Here is a 21,117-nt window from a genome sequence, read left to right on the forward strand (position 1 = left end):
CTGGAGCAAACAGGTGATCAGGACAATACTGTGAAAATGATGTACTTAGCAGTGGGAGGTGAAGCTTGAAGAAGAGTGATGATGAGGTGCAACAGGGACCAAGACAGTGAGTCCAGTGTTCCGAGAAAGCAGGGGCTGTGAGGATGCAAGCCATGAGGCAGAGAAAGGTATATAGAATAGTAAAGAGAATGCCAGTTGGAGCTGGCATAAAGGTGGACAGAGAGAGAGATGCAGACAGCTTCTTGGGGAATAGCTGAGACCCATTAATGACGGGCCCCTAGAGCAAAAACCCACCATCACAGCTCCTCGGTTTCTTAGAGCTGCCTTGGATCCTGGTTCTGGCTGTGAGATCCAGTTCTGTGTGGGTCCCTCTTTTCCATGAGACCTAGTTGTTTGGAATGAATTCAGATTCCTCAGCGGATACATCTTTATGATAAATCCCTGCATTACATAAAATAAAGTTCTCTTGAACAGAAGGAGCCTATCAAGAACATTCCCAGTGACTCAGGTGGCCAAGCAGTATCTCCCTGTTTAAATAATCCATTGACGGGGCTTTCCTGGTGCCACAGTGGTTAAGAATCCGCCTGCCAATGCAGGGTACATGGGTTCGAGCCCTGGTCCAGGAAGATCCCGCATGCTGTGGAGCAACTAAGCCCGTGTGCCACAGCTACTGAGCCTGTGCTCTAGAGCCCCACGAGCCACAACTACTGAAGTCTGCATGCCTAGAGACCGTGCTCTGCAACAAGAGAAGCCACTGCAATGAGAAGCCCACACACCGCGACGAGTAGCCCCCACTTCTGGCAACCAGAGAAAGCCCGCGTGCAGCAACAAAGACCCAATGCAGCCAAAAATAAGTAAATTAAATTAAAAAAAAATCCACTGACATTAGGACATTTTTTCTTCATCCAATACTTTCTCATATTGTCATTTAGAACACAATGGATGTGTTTGGATACCTTGGAAGAAACTCCCCATGGTGTCTGAACTTCAGTTCCAGCAAGGGAAGAGTCAGAGCAGCATCCAGGATGAGTTTTGGCCTTCTAAGTGAGAAACATGCCAGAAATTGATCAATTCACTCCCTTAGGTAAGTGGAAAAAACCTGTTTCCCAAGAAAGAACAGAGTAGACATTGCCTACAACCCTGGGCAGAATCATGCCCTCTGAATCTTCAGTTGACCCAATGCACAGTCATTTAACCATGGTCTTTGGCAGAGAATTCTGGAAGTGCCTGACAGATATCTGGGGTTGAGTCCCTCAGCTTTGCAAGGCAAGAGTGCATTCTGTCAGTCTTTCCTTTGGGGTTAGGGAAAATAACTTTTGCAGTAGAGAACAGATTCTTGCTCCCAGATTCCACTTCAAATTTGGTGGGGGAAATGTTTCAGAAATGTAATTTTTTCCTTTGATTGCAGTTGTTTTGCTAAGAGAAGACAGATGTTTTGGGGAAAATCCTGCTCCTTTATTTGGATAAGTCCTAAATGGCCAACCAACTTTTGAACACCCTTTCCATCAACAGTTTATCCAGTTGTAGGTCTATTTTCTTTTTTGTTACTCTTGGAATCCCAACAATTTGGGGGGAATACATCTACTTTTTCACATACCACTTCCTTAGCCTTTAAGTAAGCCACTCCCTTTTAAAAAAATCATCTATCTTAAAACTGTTTTTAAAATATTCCAGTTTTCAAATTTAAAACAATTTGCAAACTGTTATGATATATACAAAATACGGATCCAAATGATAATCTCGCCCCAAATGTATTTTTCAACAAAACTTAGTAAATAAAAAATTATTTTCATACTATTTTTATTTTACCTGGTTTAAACAGATTTGGGTCACACTTTCCTACATTTTTTTTCCTGTTCCCATTGTCTATTCTGTTTTTAACCTACTATCAGAAAAATGAAATATTTTAAACTTTGAAATATATTTTCAGTTCCATTAGGGCAAGCATTTCCATTAAACCATTTTCTCTTTTCCTTTATATCCTAGAGGTATTCAACCCTAGCTAACATTAGAATCACCTGGACTGTTTCCCAGAGATTTTTATTTAATTGGTCTGTAGTGGGGCCCCAATCTAGGTTTTTTTTTTTAATTTATAAATTAAGTGGTTCTAATATGTAGGCAAGATTGAGGATCACTACACATATTACTTGATCTTCTTTCCTATTTATTCCTATTTATTATTATGTTTTCTTTAACATGAAGTCTACCTAATCAGCAACAGGATATGTTTATCCGTTTATTCAAGTTTTTAATTTCTGACAGTGAGGTGCTGTAATTGTCTTTGCGTAGGTTCTGTGTGTTCCTCATTAGACGAATTCTTTTTTTTTTTAATAAATGTATTTATTTATTTATGGCTGCGTTGGGTCTTCGTTGCTGCACGCAGGCTTTCTCTAGTTGCGGCGAGCGGGGGCTACTCTTCGTTGTGGTGCGCGGGCTTCTCATTGCAGTGGCTTCTCTTGATGTGGGACACGGGCTCTAGGCATGAGAGCTTCAGTAGTTGTGGCACGTGGGCTCAGTAGTCGTGGTGCACGGGCTTAGTTGCTCTGCGGCATGTGGGATCTTCCCGGACCAGGGCTTGGACCCGTGTCCCCTGCATTGGCAGGCGGATTCTTTTTTTTTTTTTTTGCGGTACACGGGCCTCTCACTGTTGTGGCCTCTCCCGTTGCGGAGCACAGGCTCCGGACGCGCAGGCTCAGCGGCCATGGCTCACGGGCCTAGCCGCTCCGCGGCCATGTGGGATCTTCCTGGACCGGAGCACGAACCCGTGTCCCCTGCTTCGGCAGGTGGACTCTCAACCACTGCGCCACCAGGGAAGCCCGGCAGGCAGATTCTTAACCACTGCGCCACCAGGGAAGTCCCCTCATTAGACTAATTCTTAAACATGTGGTATATTCAGACTTTCTATATCAAAATCAGGATAAAGTAAAAATAAATCTAATCAATCTGATTATGGAGTTTCATATATCTTTGTCTAGCTCCTCTGTGTATACAGCTATAGATATTTGTTTCCGTGTTTGCATTGTTCAGAAAAAGATTCTTATTAGGCCAGTGCTATCATGTGGCAGTCCCTGTTACCTAAAAGCCCTATGACATTAATACTAGCTAGCCAGTGGAGATCTTTTAGATCATTTATTGAACTAAATCTCTATGTGCTAAGAGCTGAAGGCAGATGAATAGAACAGTTTCCTTATTAAGAAGCATTTAGAGTTGTCAGTGGTTACAAAAAAAAAAATCACTATTTCAAGCTCTCACTTACCTCCTTCAGGGGTCAGAATAGCAGAGTAAATGAATTCTGAGCTTGTGTTTGTGAAGTGTATGGATCAAGAGCATTTGTCCTGGAGGCAAACAGCCTGGGATCATATCCTTACTTTACTAACTAGCCATGAGGCCTTGGGCAAGTAACTTAACCTCTCTACAGCTCAGTCTTTTGTAAAGAGGAGATAATAATAATAGTTACCTCATGAGGTTGTTATGAGGATTAAATGAGTTATATGTGTAAAGTCTTTAGAACTCTACCTGACACATAATAAGCACTTAATATATACTATATTATTATTTGGGGGTGGCGGATTGGCAAGTGGCACTAGCAGGGTAGTGAGCAGAGTGCAGAACACAGAGGGAGACATTATTTAGGGCATCTTTAAAACAAATTTCCTCTTCTCTTTCCCCATCCTCCTTTCCCTCCTTTCTCCCTTCCCACCTCTCCCTCTTCTTTCCCTCTCCTTCCTAAACAATTCAGTCCAAAATCCATTAGGTAAGGCCAAGGAAGGATTACTGTGAACAATTATATGCCAATAAAATAGAATATACAGATGAAATGGAAAAATATCTAGAAAGACACACTACTAAAACCAACTTAAGAAGAAATAGTCAATCTAAATAGACCTATAACAAATGGAGAGATTAAATTAATAGTCAAAAACTTCCCACAAAGAAAAGCCCAGGCCCAGATGGCTTCACTGCTGAATTCTACCAAACATTTAAAGAAAAACTGATAGCAATCCTACACAACCTCTTACGAAAAATAGAAGAGGGAGGAATGTTTCTCAATTCATTCTATATGAGGCCAGTATTATCTAGATACTAAACCAAAGGCATCAGAAGAAAACTACTGACCAATATCTTTTAAGAATATGGATGCAAAAACCCTCAACAAAATACTAGCAAACCAAATGTAGCACATAAAAAAGAATTATACTCCATGACCACATGAGATTCATTTTAGGAATGCAAAGCTGACTTAATATTCCTAAATCAATTAATGTAATACACTGTATCAATAAAATAAAAAAACAAAACCACATGATCATCTCAATAGATGCAGGAAAAAAGGCATTTGACAAAATCCAATGTCCTTTCATGATAAAAACCACAACATATTACAGAATTTCCTCAGCTTGATAAAGGGCATCTACAAAAACCCCACAGATACCATCATACTTAATGGTGAAAGACTGAATGCTTTCCCCCTAAGGTCAGGAACAAGACAAGTCTATCTACTCTCACCACTTCTACTCAACTTTGTACTGGAGGTTCTAGCAAGTGCAGTTAGGTATTTAATTAAAATAAAAGGTATCCAGTTTGGAAAGGAAGAAGTAAAACTACCTCTTTGTAAATGAGCTGATTTGTAGTATATGAAAATTCTAAGGAATATACCAATAAACAAGTTCAGCAAGTTTGAAGAATTCAAGAAAAATTGCATTTTTTAATATACATACAATTAACAAAAATGAAAGTAAGAAAACAATTCCATTTACAAGAACATCTATAGAATAAATTTAACAAAAGAAGTGCAAAATACATACTCTGAAAGCTATAAAATATTCTCAAAAGAAATTAAAGAAGGTGTAAATAATTGGGAAAACATCCTTGTTTATGGATTGGTAGGTTTAATATTGTTTAGATGGCACTACTCCCCAAATTGATCTATAGATTCAACACAAATCCTATCAGAATCCTAGCTGAAATTTGTAGCTAAAATTGTAGAAATTTATTTGTAGAAATTTATAAGCAGATTCTATAATTCATACAGAAATTCAAAGGATCCAGGAGAACCAAAACATTCTTGAAAAAGGACAAAGTTGGAGGACTCACCACTTGTTGATTTCAAAACTTACTACAAAGCAACAATCAAGAAAGTGTGGTACTGGCATGAGATAGACATGTAAATTAATGGAATGGAATTGAGAGTCCAGAAATGAACTCATGTGCCTATGATCAACTGATTTTCAACAAGCGTGCCAAGACCAATGTGGGAAAGAATAGTCTTTTCAACAGATCGTGCTGGAACAACTAGATAGCCACATTCAAAAGAATGAAATTGGATCCTTACCTCATACTACTTACAGAATTAACTCAAAAGTTATCAAAAACCTAAATGTAAAAGCTAAAACAACACAACTCTTAGAAGAAAACAGGAGTAAATTATCATGAGCTTGAGTTTGGCAAAGAATGCTTAGATCTGACACCAAATGCAAGAGCAACAAAAGAAAAAACAGATAATTTGGATTTCATTAAAATTAAAATCTTTTGTGTTTTAAAGAACACTGTTGGGGACTTCTCTGGTGACGCAGTGGTTAAAAATCCGCTTGCCAATGCAGGGGCCCTGGTTAGAGCCCTGGTCCGGGAAGATCCCACATGCCATGGAGCAACTAAGCCCGTGTGCCATAACTACTGAAGCCCATGCGCCTAGAGCCCGTGCTCCACAACAAAGAGAAGCCACTGCAATGAGAAGCCCGTGCACTGCAATGAAGAGTAGCCTCTGCTCGCGGCAACTAGAGAAAGCCCGCATGCAGCAACAAAGACCCAACACAGCCAAAAATATTAATTAATTTTAAAAAAAGAACACTCTCAAGAAGTGCAAAGACAACCACAAAATGGGAGAAAATATTTGCAAATCATATATCTGATAAGTTACCTGTATCCAGAATATGCAAAAACTACAACTCAATAATAAAAAGACAAATAACCCAATTTAAAAATAGACAAAGGATCTGAATAGCCATTTCTCCAAGGAAGGTCTGCAAATGGATGATAAGCTCATGAAAAGATGCTTGACGTCATTAGTCATCAGGGAAATGCAAATAAACACCATGATAAGATACCACTTCACACTCACTAGGATGGCTAGACTCAAAAAGTCAGGTAATAACAAGTGTTAATGAGGAAGTTGGAGAAATCCAAACCCTCATATACTGCTAGTGGGAATGTAAAATAAGGCAGCTGCTTTGGAAAACAGTTTGTAAGTTCTTTGAACATTTAAACATGGAGTTACCTTATGAACCACCAATTTTACTCTTAGGTATATACCCAAGAGAAAAGAAAACATTTGTATACACAAAAACATATACACAAATGTTTATAGCAGCATTGTTCATAATAGTCAAAAGGTGAAAGCAACTCAAATATCCATCAACTGATGAATGAATAAACAAAATGTAATATGTCCATAAAATGGAGTGTTATTTGGCTATAAAATGGAATAAAATATTGGTATATGCAACAACATGGATGAACCTTGAAAATATTTATTAAGCGAAAGAAGCCCATTACAAAAGATCATATATAATATGATTCCATATATATGAAATGTCTAGAATAGGCAAATCCATAGAGACAGAAAGTAAGTAAATTAGTGTTTGCTTAGGAGTGGGGGTGTGGAGAAGGATGGGGGCTGACAGTTCATGGAGTTTCTTTTTGAGGTGATGAAAATGTTCTAAAATTCGTGGGACTTCCTTGGTGGTCCAGTGGTTAAGACTTCGCCTTCCAATGCAGGGGGTGCGGGTTTGATCTCTGGTCAGGTAGCTAAGATGCCACATGCATTGTGGCCAAAAAAAAAAAACACAAAACAGAAGCAATATTGTAACAAATTCAACAAAGACTTTTAAAAAATGGTCCACATCAAAAACAAAAATCTTTTTAAAAAAAGTTCAAAAATTTGCTGTGGTAATGGTTTCACATATTTTTGAATATACTAAAAACCACTGAATTGTATACTTTGGGTGAATTGTATGGTATATAAATTATATCTCAATAAAAGTGTTAAATAAGAAAGAGAAAAATGGCAATTAAATGGAACACAAAGTTTTGGACTGGATCTTTTTGCAATAAAGGACATTTTTGTGGTAACTGGGGAAACTTGAATGTTGTCTGGAAGATTAGATGTTAACAAATGTTTTGATGCCAAAACCCGGCCTCTATGCACCAGCACCAAATTGAATCTCATAGACAGAGTTTTGGATGAAGTAGAACAGAATAGCTTTATTGCCTTGCCAGGCAAAGGGGCCCACAGTGGGCTAATGCCTTCAAAACTGTGTAGCCCAACCCAGGGGGTTTGTGAGGAGTCTTATAGTCAAGGGGTGGGGTTGCTGATAAGGATCAGGGTGCCTGCAGGACCTGCATTCCTTCAATCTAGAGATCATCTGGCATCAGGTGGTATTGAACTGTGACCTTCTCTCTGGAGGAAGAATGCTTCACCAAGTAGTTAACGTCTTCAGTCTGGTGTGGGTTTTAGTTCTGCAGAAGAGCTCAAAGATATTGTTATGTATATCCCTTGAGGAGGAACCAGGACCCTGCCCAAAGGCTGCACTATTGTTTCTTTCTAAAAAATTAATTAATTAATTAATATTTTTGGCTGCGTTGGGTCTTTGTTTTTGCGTACAGGCTCTCTCTAGTTGTGGTGAGCTGGGGCTACCCTTCGTTGCAGTGCACGGGCTTCTCCTTGATGTGGCTTCTCTTGTTGCAGAGCATGGGCTCTAGGCACGCAGGCTTCAGTAGTTGTGGCACTCGGGCTCAGTAGTTGTGGCTTGTAGGCTCTAGAGCACAGGCTCAGTAGTTGTGGCGCGCAGGCTTAGTTGCTCCGCGGCATGTGGGATCTTCCCAGACCAGGGCACAAACCTATGTCTCTTGCATTGGCAAGTGGATTCTTAACCAGTGCGCCACCAGGGGAGCCCTGCACTATTGTTTCTTGACTCCTCCTCCCTGTCTTCACATCCCCCTCCTTCCCAGATTAGCAATAGTTTGAACCTGCCCTTTGGAACTCAGGGAAGGTCATGGAGGCTGAATGAAGCCTATTTCCTACAAACAAGAAACAGGGGACACAGAAAGGCTTTGGTGCCCAGGAGCCCCATGGGGTCTTGCTTGGTTCCAGGTTCAGTGTTAATTTCCTGATTTTAGTGGTTATATTTCAGTTTTTCAGGAGAATGTACTTATTTGTAGGAGGTGCAAAATGCAAAATTTGTTGGTGATGGAACATCACTGTAGATAACTTACTCAAATGTCCAGGAAAAAAGTTTTGGGGGGGGCAACTTATCTGTAAGTTTGAGATTGTTTTAAAATATAAATATGCTTAATAAAATACTTGATTTAATTTTAAAATGTGAGGGTAGAGGTGGAGCGTTGAATTCTCAGCAGCCCCAGGGCACTGATAACCCAAGATCTGGCCTGCCAATGGTGGGAGTGGTGGTGGTTTTATCCTTTAGCTAGTTGCATTAGGCCTCTGTAATTTTTCTAAGATTTCCAACTGACATCAGTTTGTATGGAATTTCTACTCTCAAGCTATAGCATTGATTTTGAGAAATAAAAAGTAATTTTACTCTTATATAAAATAGACAAGAGGGCTTCCCTGGTGGCGCAGTGGTTGAGAATCTGCCTGCTAATGCAGGGGACACGGGTTCGAGCCCTGGTCTGGTAGGATCCCACATGCTGCTGAGCAACTGGGCCCGTGAACCACAACTACTGAGCCTGCGCGTCTGGAGCCTGTGCTCCGCAACAAGAGAGGCTGCGATAGTGAGAGGCCCGTGCACCGCGATGAAGAGTGGCCCCCGCTTGCCACAACTAGAGAAAGCCCTCGCACAGAAATGAAGACCCAACACAGCAAAAATAAATTAATTAATTAATAAACTCCTACCCCCAACATCTTTTTTTTTTTTCTTTGCGGTACGTGGGCCTCTCACTACTGTGGCCTCTCCCGTTGCGGAGCACAGGACACGCAGGCTCAGCGGCCATGGCTCATGGGCCCAGCCGCTCTGCGGCATGTGGGATCTTCCCGGACCAGGGCACGAACCCACGTCCCCTCCATTGGCAGGCGGACTCTCAACCACTGTGCCACCAGGGAAGCTCCCCACAACATCTTAAAAAAAAAACAGATGAGAGCTAGTAGAAGAGATTAATTTATTTGAAAAGGAATACTTCTTTATTGATAGTTACATTTATTAGCAGGGGCCATTAATCAGGAGACAGTGGAAAGAATCGACTGCTTTCAGAACATGTCGCTAGAAGCCGGTGAGCTCGTCATCCTTGCTTTTGTCAGCCTGGTAGCCAGTAAGTGCCAAAGACTGATTTTGTTGAGGAAGGCTCTGGAATACTATTATGTGAATATAACGATCATTACCTACTCGTATCTGGAAGTTAAAAAAAAAGAAAAAAAGAAAAAGGAGATTCATTCACACGGATCCATGTCAAATGAAAGATCTACAGACCTATAAAGATTTAGCTGCAATAAGCTCTTTTGGAATAGCATTCCTAGACCACCATTCTTAGACCCTTAGTTTACATAAACCTTCCATCTTCTTTTATGAGAGAAAGGGCAGGCTAAAGGCATGGCAAGAGACATAGGTCCTAGGTTTATTTTATTTTATAGTTTACTATATTCTGTGCACAAATGAAAGTCCAGAGTTGCATTTCATTTTCAAAGATGCACAGATCAAGAAAACAAGTGACAGTCTTTTTGAGGTTTCCATTTTCTGACTCCCAAATTGGGATACTTTATTTGTCACATGGTTTGAGCAAGGAGAAGAAAATCGGAATTGCCCTAGAGAATTTGGGATGTGTGGTTCCCATATCTATATTAGAACCTGCTTTATAAATGCCCATAGGTAAAACTGAGCAGGACCCAGGGGTGTAGAGTCTAGTTTCCCTTCTGAAGTAAAGGGATCTTGCTGGGAAATCATTGGTATGAAGATTGAAATGGTAATCTGGGCATGAATCTGGGACCTAGAAAACTATGGTAAGAATTCCCACTTTTGTTCTTGGTTCAGACAGTAAAAGTTTTGTCTTTGAATAATATTTATTGTGCTCTGGTGTCCCTTCCTAACCTAATTTTATTTTATTTAAAAAAATTATTATAGAAGGATGGCTTTATTTCCCTGTGCTGTACAATATATCCTTGTAGCATATTTATTTTATACTTAGTAGTTTGTACCTCTTAATCTCCTACCCCTATCTTGCCCCTCCCACATTCCCTCTCCCCACAGGTAACCACTAGTTCATTCTTTATATATAAATCTAACTAAACTAATTTTAATAAATGTCATTTATCAAATGTTTACCATGAGTCAGACACTATGATGACCATCTTATATACTTGATTATATTTACATTTTGTTCTAGGCAAGAAGAAAGGTGGAACAAGGACCATTTTACAGATGCAGAGCAGATTAAGAGAGATTAAGTAATTTTTCATAAATCTCTCAGCTAATAAGTGACAAAGCCAAACTTCAACATCTGTGTTAGTTTCACTCTATGGGGTAACATTTCAAAAACATTTATTCTGTGCTTGGAACAGGGCACCAGCTTTTGCATACATTATTAGAGGCAGCACAGCTAATAGGTAAGTATCAGACTACTTGGGTTCAAATTCTGGCTGTGCTCTTATAGTATTGTGACCTTAGTTAGTTAGTTCACCTCCCCAGGGGGCAATTTTCTTATCAGCAACACGAAGGAAATGATCATACTTATAGACATGTTGAGAGGATTAAATGAGATAATACATGTCCAGCTCTTAGGACAGTGCCTGGCACATTGTGAGTGCTTAGTAAACTTCTTTTCTTTTAAAAAAAATATTTATTTATTTATTTGGCTGTGCTGGGTCTTAGTTGTGGCACACCGGATCTTCGTGGCAGCATGTGTGATCTTTAGTTGTGGCATGTGAATTTTTAGTTCCCTGACCAGGGATCAAACCTGGGCCCCCTGAAATGGGAGCATGGAGTTTTATCCACTGGACCACCAGGGAAGTCCCCATAAGTGCTTAGTAAATTTCTAGTTCATTTATTCCACATAACACCCTGCAAAGTAGGTTATTATTATTCATGTTGTGAAGCTAAAGGAATTAAGGCTCAGAGAAGATGAGGGGCTGTGGATCGCACAGGTTTTAACCAGTCAAACAAGCCGAGTAAGTGTTCAAACCCAGGACTGTCTGACACCAAAGCCTACAATCCTTCCATTTTACCACCTGCCTCTTGACAGGTACTTGAGAAAAACAAGAGGAGGTCACATCACCAGCCAGATCTGAAATCCAGAGAGTGAGTGTCTCAGATCAAAGAGGTCAACAGCTAGATGGCCAGGAAGTAAGGAGGAAACTGTGGTCAGTGACTTTAATCCCATAGGAGAAAGTTGATAGCAGATGGAGGGTGAGGTAGGGAGGGAAGGGGACTGTGGTCTTAAGGGAAGAAATTTCCAAGATAGTTTTCTGATGGGCCTTTTAAGAAATGTATGAGCTGGTTAGTATGCGAAATTTTTGTACTTGGATTAATCATAAATTATTAAAATAATGATCCCAATTTTGATGGAATGTTTCTTATCTTTGAACAAAACCACTTTTAACTAGAAACCATTCTTTTCTAGCTGTGAAGAAAGCAGGAAGGGAGGAAACAAGACCATTGCTTTCTGAGGACGAGGCAGGATCTCACCCCTGTGTAGCACCCCAGCACCTGGCATGTACCAGGACCTCAAATGTGGTAGGACTGGGCTGATTTTTGTGTATGTGTGTGTGAATTCTGTTTTATTTATTTTTTTATACAGCAGTTCTTATTAGTTATCTATTTTATACATATTAGTGTATATATGTCAATCCCAATCTCCCAATTTGGGCTGATCTTTTCACATGACCCAGTCTTGTAATTTTTTCATGCAGAGCTGCTTAACAACACATTTTTATTTTTTTTGCTGAAAACATTAAAAAAAAATTTATATCTTAAGTGGTTAATTGTTTGTTAAAGAGAAATAAGCCAGACTGTGCCCTCATCAAGTAGGTTAGTAAAGGTTAAGTAAATACATTTGAATGTCTGTTGTAATTATTTACTAAATGAGAATTATCATCTTCTCAATACAAAAGGTTGAAAATGGCTTCCAAATATCCATGGTTGATTTGTTGGATTGGTTCCCTCTCAATAACTTCACAAAAAAGTTTTCTTCATTTAGAACTGGATCAGTGCATCACTTAATTTTCTGATATAACTATAAAATTAATTTTTAAAAGACTTTTAATACTCCACTGCTTCAAACTACACCTATAGTGCCACAAGTTGAAACTAGTTATTTGAGTTACAAAAATAATATATTTAAATTATATTAATCAAAATTCTTATTTAAAGGGCAAAAGTTGTTTTAAATGATTTTCCCAGCTAATGATTCAAATCATTCCTTAAACCCATTTCATTTAGACACATAGAATCACAAAGCTTTGAGATGGAATAAGCTTCAAGATAGCATCTGGTCCAGTCCCACATCTTTAGGATCCTAGGATCCCACATGAAGAAGCCATGGCCGCAAGCTAATCATGCCCTGAATTCTGAAGTCTTTTTCTATACATTTTCTGGAAATTAAGTTAAGAATTGATATAAGAAAGGTTTCTAAATTCACAAGAAAAAGATGATATAAATATACCGTCATCTGCCAAGTTTGAGAGTTTACCACTTGGGCAGCACCATGCTAGGTAGGCATCTTGATTTAGGACAAGGAGAAAGAACAAATTATAAGGTAGGGGAGACAGGGAGCATTGCATAAAGTGAAAGATACAACAATATCTTTTAGTGCTAAAGCGAATGTTGAACTCTAACCTTAATGTAGTAATTAATTCCAGCAACCACTTGAGTTTTATATTCCACAGCTTCAAATTCTTCATAAGTCTCATTTGTTTTTTCTTCAAGCTGTGGTTTAACCTTAAGAAAAGAGTATGAAATAAAAGTCATATTTTTATGGCAAGACCAGAGAAATTTAAACAACAACAACAAAATCTCTCTGCCCTTTGGCCTCCCCTCTCCCCCCACTTTGCATTTTGTATCTGCATTATGCATCGACCAAACCACTCCCATCAGCAGGAATACCTGCTCAACCATAAACATGGTTTAACATGCTCCTAGCATCGACAAGACAATTCCTTAAAAGATAACATCCCTCCTCTATCTTGTAAGGAATCACATGACCCACCACCATGCTGCTTAGATCTGGATTAAATAAACTGTCAACTATACATCATTTGATGTACAACCCTCCGTCTCGAAAAACTTATGTACCTGTGCCTTGACTTCTAATGGGTGGAACAGTTCTCAGAGCTTTCTGAGATGTTGTTCTTCCTGGGTTATAATCCATAATTTGGCTCGAAAAAATTTCCCATTTCTTTCTTAAATCAACTGATTAATTTTTTGTTGACAAGAGGAAACAAATTACCAAGGCTATATCGAACTCCATTTATGTGATTTACACATCTGTTAAATATGTATTTACAAATAGGTAAACATGTCTTTGATTAATAAAAATGGGAGACCGTAATTACTATTTCATTACAAATTTTTTTTTATTTTGAAATGATTTCAGACTCAAAGTTGCAAAAATAGTATAGCATATCTCAAGGCCCTTACTTTAATCACACCCACAAGTCCCTTTGCCGTGCAAGGTAACATATTTAAGGGATTCAGGGATTAGGGCGTAGACATCTTTTTTTTTTTTTTTTAGAAGATGTTGGGGGTAGGAGTTTATTAATTTAGTTATTTATTTTTGCTGCGTTGGGTCTTCGTTTCTGTGCGAAGGCTTTCTCTAGTTGTGGCAAGCGGGGGCCACTCTTCATCGCGGTGCGCGGGCCTCTCACTATCGCGGCCTCTCTTGTTGCAGAACACAGGCTCCAGACGTGCAGGCTCAGTAGTTGTGGTTCACGGGCCCAGTTGCTCCGCGGCATGTGGAATCTTCCCGGCCTAGGGCTTGAACCCGTGTCCCCTGCATTGGCAAGCGGATTCTTAACACTGCGCCACCAGTGAAGCCGCAGCCCATAACATTTTATGTGCATATACAGCTTTAGTCAGGCCTCCAGTGCATCTAGGGTTCTCCCAAGGCCGCACAGTCCTTCCCATCAGTGGGCAAGCATTTTGAAACCTTTTCTATTTGTGCCTCGGCTTGGGTACCAGATTGCTTTCGAAGATCTAGACATTTGCAAACTCTTTGAGTTCTCAGACCATTTTTGAAGGGCAAACACTTCTCGGACCACTACCCATTTCTCCTGTAACATTCAGAATAGATGGGAGGAATGTGATTGCTTTCTTGAGATGGAAAGTGAGGTTAAAAAGTGGAGAAAGGAAGGAAACAAATAGTGAAGAAAAAAAAGAAAGAAAGAAATGGGAAGAGGTAGGGCGCAGGAGAGAGAAGAGAAAAGTGGACAAGCATGCAGAGAGAATGAGTAAGGGAAGAGTTCATTGTCTTATTGCTCCCCCCTACCTAATCCTTTTGAGCCTTTTGAGCCACTGGGTACCAGTCAAGTTAGGAGCTGAGCTGGGAAGGGTTAATCTCTACACAAAACCCCAAATTATCTATTTAAGCCTCATTTTGCAGATGAGGAACCTAAGGCTGTGAGGAGAACATGACTGCTAATGGCTGAAAAATTACTGATTATAGTTATTTGGCGTTTTAAATGCCTTGAATAGTGAGTATCTGATTTATCTTTTTTTTTTAAACTATGTATCAGACATTTTTATTTCTATCTGTCCTAGAAACACATCCAAATCTGTAACCTTTCCATTGTATCTATGCAGTCCACAAGTCCAGAATTTTCCATCAGAGAGTTGATTTCAAATGTCCTGGTTTGTTTCTGTAAGTGCTCTGGCACCTATCAGACTGTGTGCCTTGATTGCAGGTTCACTGTACTTATAACCCATAGCCCTGCTCCCCCTTTCCAGTAAAACAGATTTGTATTGCTCTATTGTTGGAGGCTATGAACCTGGGATGATGAGATTTCAGGTGAGGAGGAGGAAAAGGGGCAGAGTTGGAAGGAGCTGATCAGTGAAACCTTATTCAGAAGGCAGGTTGTTGTTGAAAGACCCCCCAGGACGGGTGCTAGGACGGTGAAGCGCACCTGGGAATGGTGGTCCGGAGTCTGGTGGTAAACAGACAGACCTTGAGCTGAACACAGTTGGCATTCACCTTCCTCCGCCTGCCATGCATGGTGGTGGTTGAGGTGTTGAAGGGAACAGTGTAGGTTTGTTACTTGGGTCCCAACCAGGGGAAGGATGGTTCCAGGGAGGAGCGCCTGGTAAAATGCAGTTACCCCAGAGCTGTTCAAGCATTTCTTGTTGCTGCAGAGCATGAATCTCGGTAAGCTGCTAGTTCTCTAGGATCTGAGGATTTAAGCCACACTGAACCCAAGACCCAGGCTACCTGTAATCATTCTGCAGAAACACTTGGACTATGCATAATTTAGGAAAAAATGCATAGAAAGATAATGGTGGCAGCATGGATAGGTCATATTTGGGAAGTTTTAGAGAGTAACAAAGGAGAGTTTGGGTAGCAACATGAGAGTACAGTAGGGTTGGTGAGAGGTAATTTGTGGACATTTGTCACCTATGTTTTGAGGGCAGGGGAAGTATGGGGCAAGGCACCCAGCATACAAGAAATGATGGCACCTGGCTTAAGGAGTTCAAAGTCTTAGACTGGAGAGAGGAATGAGATCAGCAGGGGATAAGTAATTCAGGGCATTCTCGAACAAGATAGCTGCAATCTTTTTTTTTTTTTTGCGGTACACGGGCCTCTCACTGTTGTGGCCTCTCCCGTTGCGGAGCACAGGCTCCGGACGCGCAGGCTCAGCGGCCATGGCTCACAGGCCCAGCCGCTCCGTGGCATGTGGGATCTTCCCGGACCGCGGCATGAACCCGTGTCCCCTCCATCGGCAGGCGGACTCTCAACCACTGCACCACCAGAGAAGCCCAGCTGCAATCTTTTAAGAGAAAGAACTGAGACGCCATCTGGTTGGGCCATGGGGATGGGACGGATTGAGAAACTGAGGAGAGAGAAGGTCCAGATCCACCTCTGTGGGGTTTCTAGAAAAGGATCAACAGGATATGACTGAAAGGATGTCCTGGCAGCCCTAGGGTCCTGCTGTGGTTGTTCACTGGCATGAATCTGTAGATTTGTAATGGGTGAGTTTTCTGTGTTTTTACATCTTCCTTGAGCAAAGTTCTCTGAACCTGGAGTAGAAGCTGAGGAGGAAGTTGTGGCAGTGACCTCTAATTAAGGACTGGAATGCCAGAGCTCACGAAGCCATGGAAATCAGGGGTAGAGGAGAGTATGAAACCACCCATCATGTGATCCAGCTGGATGAGTGATAGAGTGGGCCTAGGCATGCTCTGATGAAGATGGGAGGTGAGTGTCTGAAGGATTCTGGTGTGGATGAATGGCAGGTTCTCTGGACGTGGGGACAATGGAAGAGGTGACTGATGAGCGGGCTGTAGTCAGAGAGGAAAACACAGATTTGTGGGTAAGAGCCATGACATGCTAAGCTCCTGGATGTGTCCATAATGGTATGCAGATGGGATGTTTGTGTGGTGTCCTGGCAGACAAAAATCATGATCTGTGTGTATGCCAGGAATGGTATTCAGCAGTCACGTTTGACTTAGGGGGGTGTGTGTGTGTGTGTGTGTGTGTGTGTGTGTGTGTGTGTGTGTGTGTATGCATCTGTGCATGTGTAATAATAGCCCTTATTTCTAAAAATAATTATTGAAATAACATTTCCTTCCTGCACATAAACATACTCAGAATTCTCATCCAATGGTTTTTTACATATGGCATAAGATAACGGATCAGCCATATTGATCCGGAGGCTTTTGCCAGTGGGCCATTCATTTGCTCCTTAATTATGGCTTTTTATGGATGGGGCCATGTTTGGCTCTTTATTTCCTTGTGTGTATCCCTTTTCTCCAATCTATTTTATAAATTTCTCTGAGGGTAGGGACATTTTTTATGTCCCTTCTCTCCCTATAGCAATTCACACAGTACTGTGTACATAATCAGTGTTTTCTTTCTTTCTTTTTTTCTTTTTTCTTTTTCTTTTGGCCACACTGCGCGGCTTGTAGAGTCTTAGTAGTTCCCAGACTAGGGACTGAACCTGGGTCTTCAGCAGTGAGAGCAGAGTCCTAACCATTGCACCTCCAGCTAATTCCCAAATCAATGTTTTCTGAATGAAGAAACCAGGCTTGTTTTCCTTCGTGACAACTTGTCTCCCCAAATAGGAAAAAGGAAAGAAGAGGGGCATAGAGAATCTTTGGAAGAGGGGGTTTTTTCCACGTGTACTCTGGACCCAAGTACTACTAACAGCCTTTAGTACCTGATACCAGCACTACCTTCCAGTCTCTGTTATCTTCAGAATGGAGAAACTCCTTTCTTCTGCCTCCAAAAATGTTCAAGTCTTCTCAACCCCAAGCCTTTTGTTTGATTTTCTTCTCTTTCTGAACTGATCCAACCTCTCTCTTTCATTCTGATGTCAAATTCCTTGAACCTGCAGTCATCATTTTTCTGATGCTTTCCCCTCTCTATGGGATGACCTTCCCCTCCTTCAGGCAAAAATCTGAAGTAAACAATTGTAATGCCTCACCTATGCACATTGCTTTCTCATTTCCAAGTCACGGCCTGCGGGATCTTAGTTCCCGACCAGGGATTAAACCCATGCCCCCTGCACTGGGAGCTCAGAGTCCTAACCACTGGACCACCAGGGAATTCCCTCCAAGTCATTTTTATGCAGGTGCTCTCATTAGTCCTTACGACTCTGAGGTCGAAGGGCAAGAGGTGTTATTTTCATTTCACAGATGAAATTGAGATTCTTTGCCCACCCTCTGATTTTAGAAAGCCCATCTCCCATAGGCCTCTCAGAATACCCTGTATCTGTAGTACTGCAGGCAAGTGAGGTCACGGACAGCCTGGGCATCACCACAGCTGGTTAGAAATGCAGAAACTCAGGTCCACCCCAGACCTACTGAGTCAAAATCTGGTCTTATTTTTTTGTTTTTTTAATTGTGGTACGTGGGCCTCTCACTGTTGTGGCCTCTCCCGTTGCGGAGCACAGGCTCCGGACGCGCAGGCTCAGCGGCCATGGCTCACGGGCCCAGCCGCTCCGCGGCATGTGGGATCTTCCCAGACCGGGACACGAACCCGTGTCCCCTGCATCGGCAGGTGGACTCTCAACCACTGCGCCACCAGGGAAGCCCCAAAATCTGGTCTTTTAACAATACCTCCAGGTGACCTGTGTGCACATTCAAGTTTGAAAACACTGACAATACAGGGATTTGAATGAAGGCATTAATAACTTAATATTACCTTCTTCAAGAAAGAAAAAATGACAAGGTATTTACTTTTTTTTTTTTTACTCTTAACATGGGTGAATCATCTAATTTATTATTAGCTACTTCTTTGAAAACTTGCATCTGGATTACCATATCCTTTGGAATGTGCACTTTCTAAGACACCTTGTATCTTGGTGTCTAATTGAAACTTTTGATCTAATATTCTTTCACATATATTTATTAACATTATTGTAAAGTAACTATTTTTTTAAAAGAACTCTTGAAAGGGAAATACTTAGCCCCACAGAATGAGTGGTAGAATTTCAGGCATCTGCTCTCTTAGAGAGCTTCTCAGTGTCTTAACATAGAGAATCCCATCTCTTCCACTTACACAACAAGCTAATCTTTGCCAAACAGTATCATAGAATGAAGTTTCAGCGAGAAAAAGCAAGAAGGAATGATACAAGAAAATAGGGCGACAATTTATAAACCTAAAATAGAAATTTATATACTTTTTCTTTTCATAAAATATGCAATACAATAAATGTTTACTATATAGGTAATGGCTAACCAGACAACACTTAGAAAAATGTATTAACCTGCTAAACACACTGAATTCTATTTTCACCATAATGAATTTTGGAATCACCATAGACTATGCCACTTCTCTACTAGTTTAATCATCTTCCAAATACTAAAACATTGTCCATTGAGTCAGATTTGTAGGAAGTCTGTAAGTGGATCATCTTTATGATATTGCTCTTCATTCAATCTATTAAAATTTTTTTTCCTGTAGTGCATTTGACGTCTAGTTCATCAATTATTTTTTTTAAAACCATAAGCAGTTTCTTTTTTTTTTCTTAATTAATTAATTTATTTATGGCTGCATTGGGTCTTCATTGCTGTGCACAGGCTTTCTCTAGTTGCGCCGAGCGGGGGCTACTCTTCGTTGTGGTGCGCAGGCTTCTTATTGTGGTGGCTTCTCTTGTTGCAGACCACAGGCTCTAGGCGCGCGGGCTTCAGTAGTTGTGGCACGCAGGCTCAGTAGTTGTGGTGCACGGGCTTAGTTGCTCCAAGGCATGTGGGATCTTCCTGGACCAGGGCTCACACCTGTGTCCCCTTCATTGGCAGGCGGATTCCTAACCACTGTGCCACCAGGGAAGTCCCTAGTTCGTCAATTGTTAACAACCTCAGACTTTAATTACATGTTGGCTCCACTTGGTGAGAATAGAAAAGTTTCATTAGAAACTGAATTAGTAATCCTAGAACCATACATTGTAAGAGCCTTAGAGATGATCCAATAAAAATTCTTCTTTTACAAATGGGGAACCTGAGGCTCAGAGAAGAGATATGACTTGCTCAATATCACTCTTACATTTAGAATTATCAGAGGTTTCATCTGAAAAACTTTTCAGTTGTAAGGAAACCTGAACAAAACCACACATTTCCCCATATTCTGGTTTTGATGTTCACCCACACATTTAACACAGGGCCAACCTAAACCAAGATTTGGGATCAAACCTTTTCATGGGCTGCATCCACTCACCGTGTTAGCGATCTCCTGGATTTCTGGAGTGGCAGGTTTGGCTTCAATTACGCCTCCAGATATCATTTTGGCTAACCGCGTCTTTTCTGGGCAGGATGCTGGCGCTGAAGTGGTCAGGTAAGGGTGGAGGCTCTGGTTTTTAAAGAAGGTGTTGTTCACAAGCTCCACCCGTAGAAGGTTTTATTTTCCTCAAAGAACAAAAGGCAAAGGGAAAGTACATCTTGAAGGGACAAAGGGAGTAGGTCTTGAAGTAAGTCTTCTTGCTTCCTCAGCAGAATATGCTAACAGGAGCTGGCAAGAAGGCGGGGCTGTGGAGGAACAAGTGGGTGTATACAAGGTGTAGTGCTGGAACAAGAGTCAAACCTGCCTGCGTTCTCTTTGACCTTGGTTCCATCCTGTTGCATCTGAAGTATGAAATCCGAAACCCCAACCAGAGAATTTCCCAATGTTTAACTTCTAACAAAAACTTTATTTTTTAAAGGAATATTTTTTTAATAATGTCAAAGCTGATTGTTTAAAGTGGACTTGACTTTATAAAGAAAGTAAAGATCTATCTGGAGAATCTTGGCTGAATGTTTGTATTTTACTTTTATTTACATTTCTAGAACTGTTTAAAATACAGAAAAACACAAAGGATAAAACAATAAATACCTATATTCCTATCATCCAGAATGAAAACTTTTAACATTTGGTCATATTTGTTTCCTTTTTTTTTTTGGTAGTTGTTTTCAAGAAATAAACTATTGATATCACAAGTTCCCCACTCCCCAACCCCCAATCTTGCTCTCCACACTTGTAAGCTACATTGTGAGTTTGGTATCCTTCTAGCCCATTTTTTATACTTTTATTTAGTGTGTTTTTAAAAATCTACTTAAATTTTATGCTAAACATATACTCTATATTATGCTTTTTTTCTACTTAATATATTTTTCAGTCATTCCGTGTTGATACACAGAGAGATCAATCTAGTTCATTTCCTTTAAGTGTTATTCTATGATAGATCTATTTATCTATCTACTTATCTCTATCTATTTATCTATCTACCGTTTATCCATTCCCTCTAAGTGCTATATACTATTCCATATTTTACATACTTATTCCCCTACTGATGAAGACTTTGGTTGTTTCCAGTTTTTTACCCTTATAAACAAGAGGCATTTTTTTTCCTTTTATACATGTGTGAGGGCTTTTGCAGGCAAATTATCTAGAAGTAAATCTTGTTTTGTGTGCATATTTATTTGTATTATTTTATTCAAT

General features: G+C 40.4%; 2 protein-coding genes across 4 annotated transcripts in view; one reads left to right on the plus strand and one right to left on the minus strand.

The window, feature by feature from the left end:
* MIX23 (mitochondrial matrix import factor 23) overlaps window positions 1-10,518 on the plus strand; it is a 39,886-nt gene extending 29,368 nt beyond the window's left edge. For 2 of the 3 annotated variants that reach the window (XR_013828599.1, XR_013828600.1), the window contains 3 exons: window positions 933-1,084; window positions 9,220-9,282; window positions 10,390-10,518. Coding sequence is in view for 1 of the 3 variants with exons in the window: in XM_079923405.1 (XP_079779531.1) it covers window positions 933-1,067 (135 nt within the window). In the remaining 2 variants the exon portion in view is untranslated. The remainder of the gene's footprint in view (window positions 1-932; window positions 1,085-9,219; window positions 9,283-10,389) is intronic. The other variant, XM_079923405.1, reaches the window with a different exon arrangement.
* CSTA (cystatin A) lies at window positions 8,913-20,093 on the minus strand. Its single transcript, XM_079923411.1, has 3 exons — window positions 19,861-20,093; window positions 12,837-12,938; window positions 8,913-9,401 (listed from the first exon to the last, which is right to left on the minus strand). Exons 1-3 carry the CDS (start codon window positions 19,924-19,926, stop codon window positions 9,273-9,275), a joined length of 297 nt encoding a protein of 98 aa, XP_079779537.1. The 5' UTR covers window positions 19,927-20,093; the 3' UTR covers window positions 8,913-9,272.
* Window positions 20,094-21,117: the final 1,024 nt, after the last annotated feature.

The sequence above is a fragment of the Stenella coeruleoalba genome (genome assembly GCF_951394435.1).
Source record: "Stenella coeruleoalba genome assembly, chromosome: 5".
Classification (NCBI taxonomy): Eukaryota; Metazoa; Chordata; class Mammalia; order Artiodactyla; family Delphinidae; genus Stenella; species Stenella coeruleoalba.

What these genes read in the sequence shown, in the direction of transcription:
- CSTA (XM_079923411.1), bottom strand. Translation starts at nt 19,926, where the DNA reads ATGATATCTGGAGGCGTAATTGAAGCCAAACCTGCCACTCCAGAAATC. An exon ending in TCCAGGAGATCGCTAACACG is followed by an intron (nt 12,939 to 19,860) that starts GTGAGTGGATGC and finishes TCTTTTCTTAAG; the next exon opens with GTTAAACCACAGCTTGAAGA. An exon ending in GAATTAATTACTACATTAAG is followed by an intron (nt 9,402 to 12,836) that starts GTTAGAGTTCAA and finishes TTTAACTTCCAG; the next exon opens with ATACGAGTAGGTAATGATCG.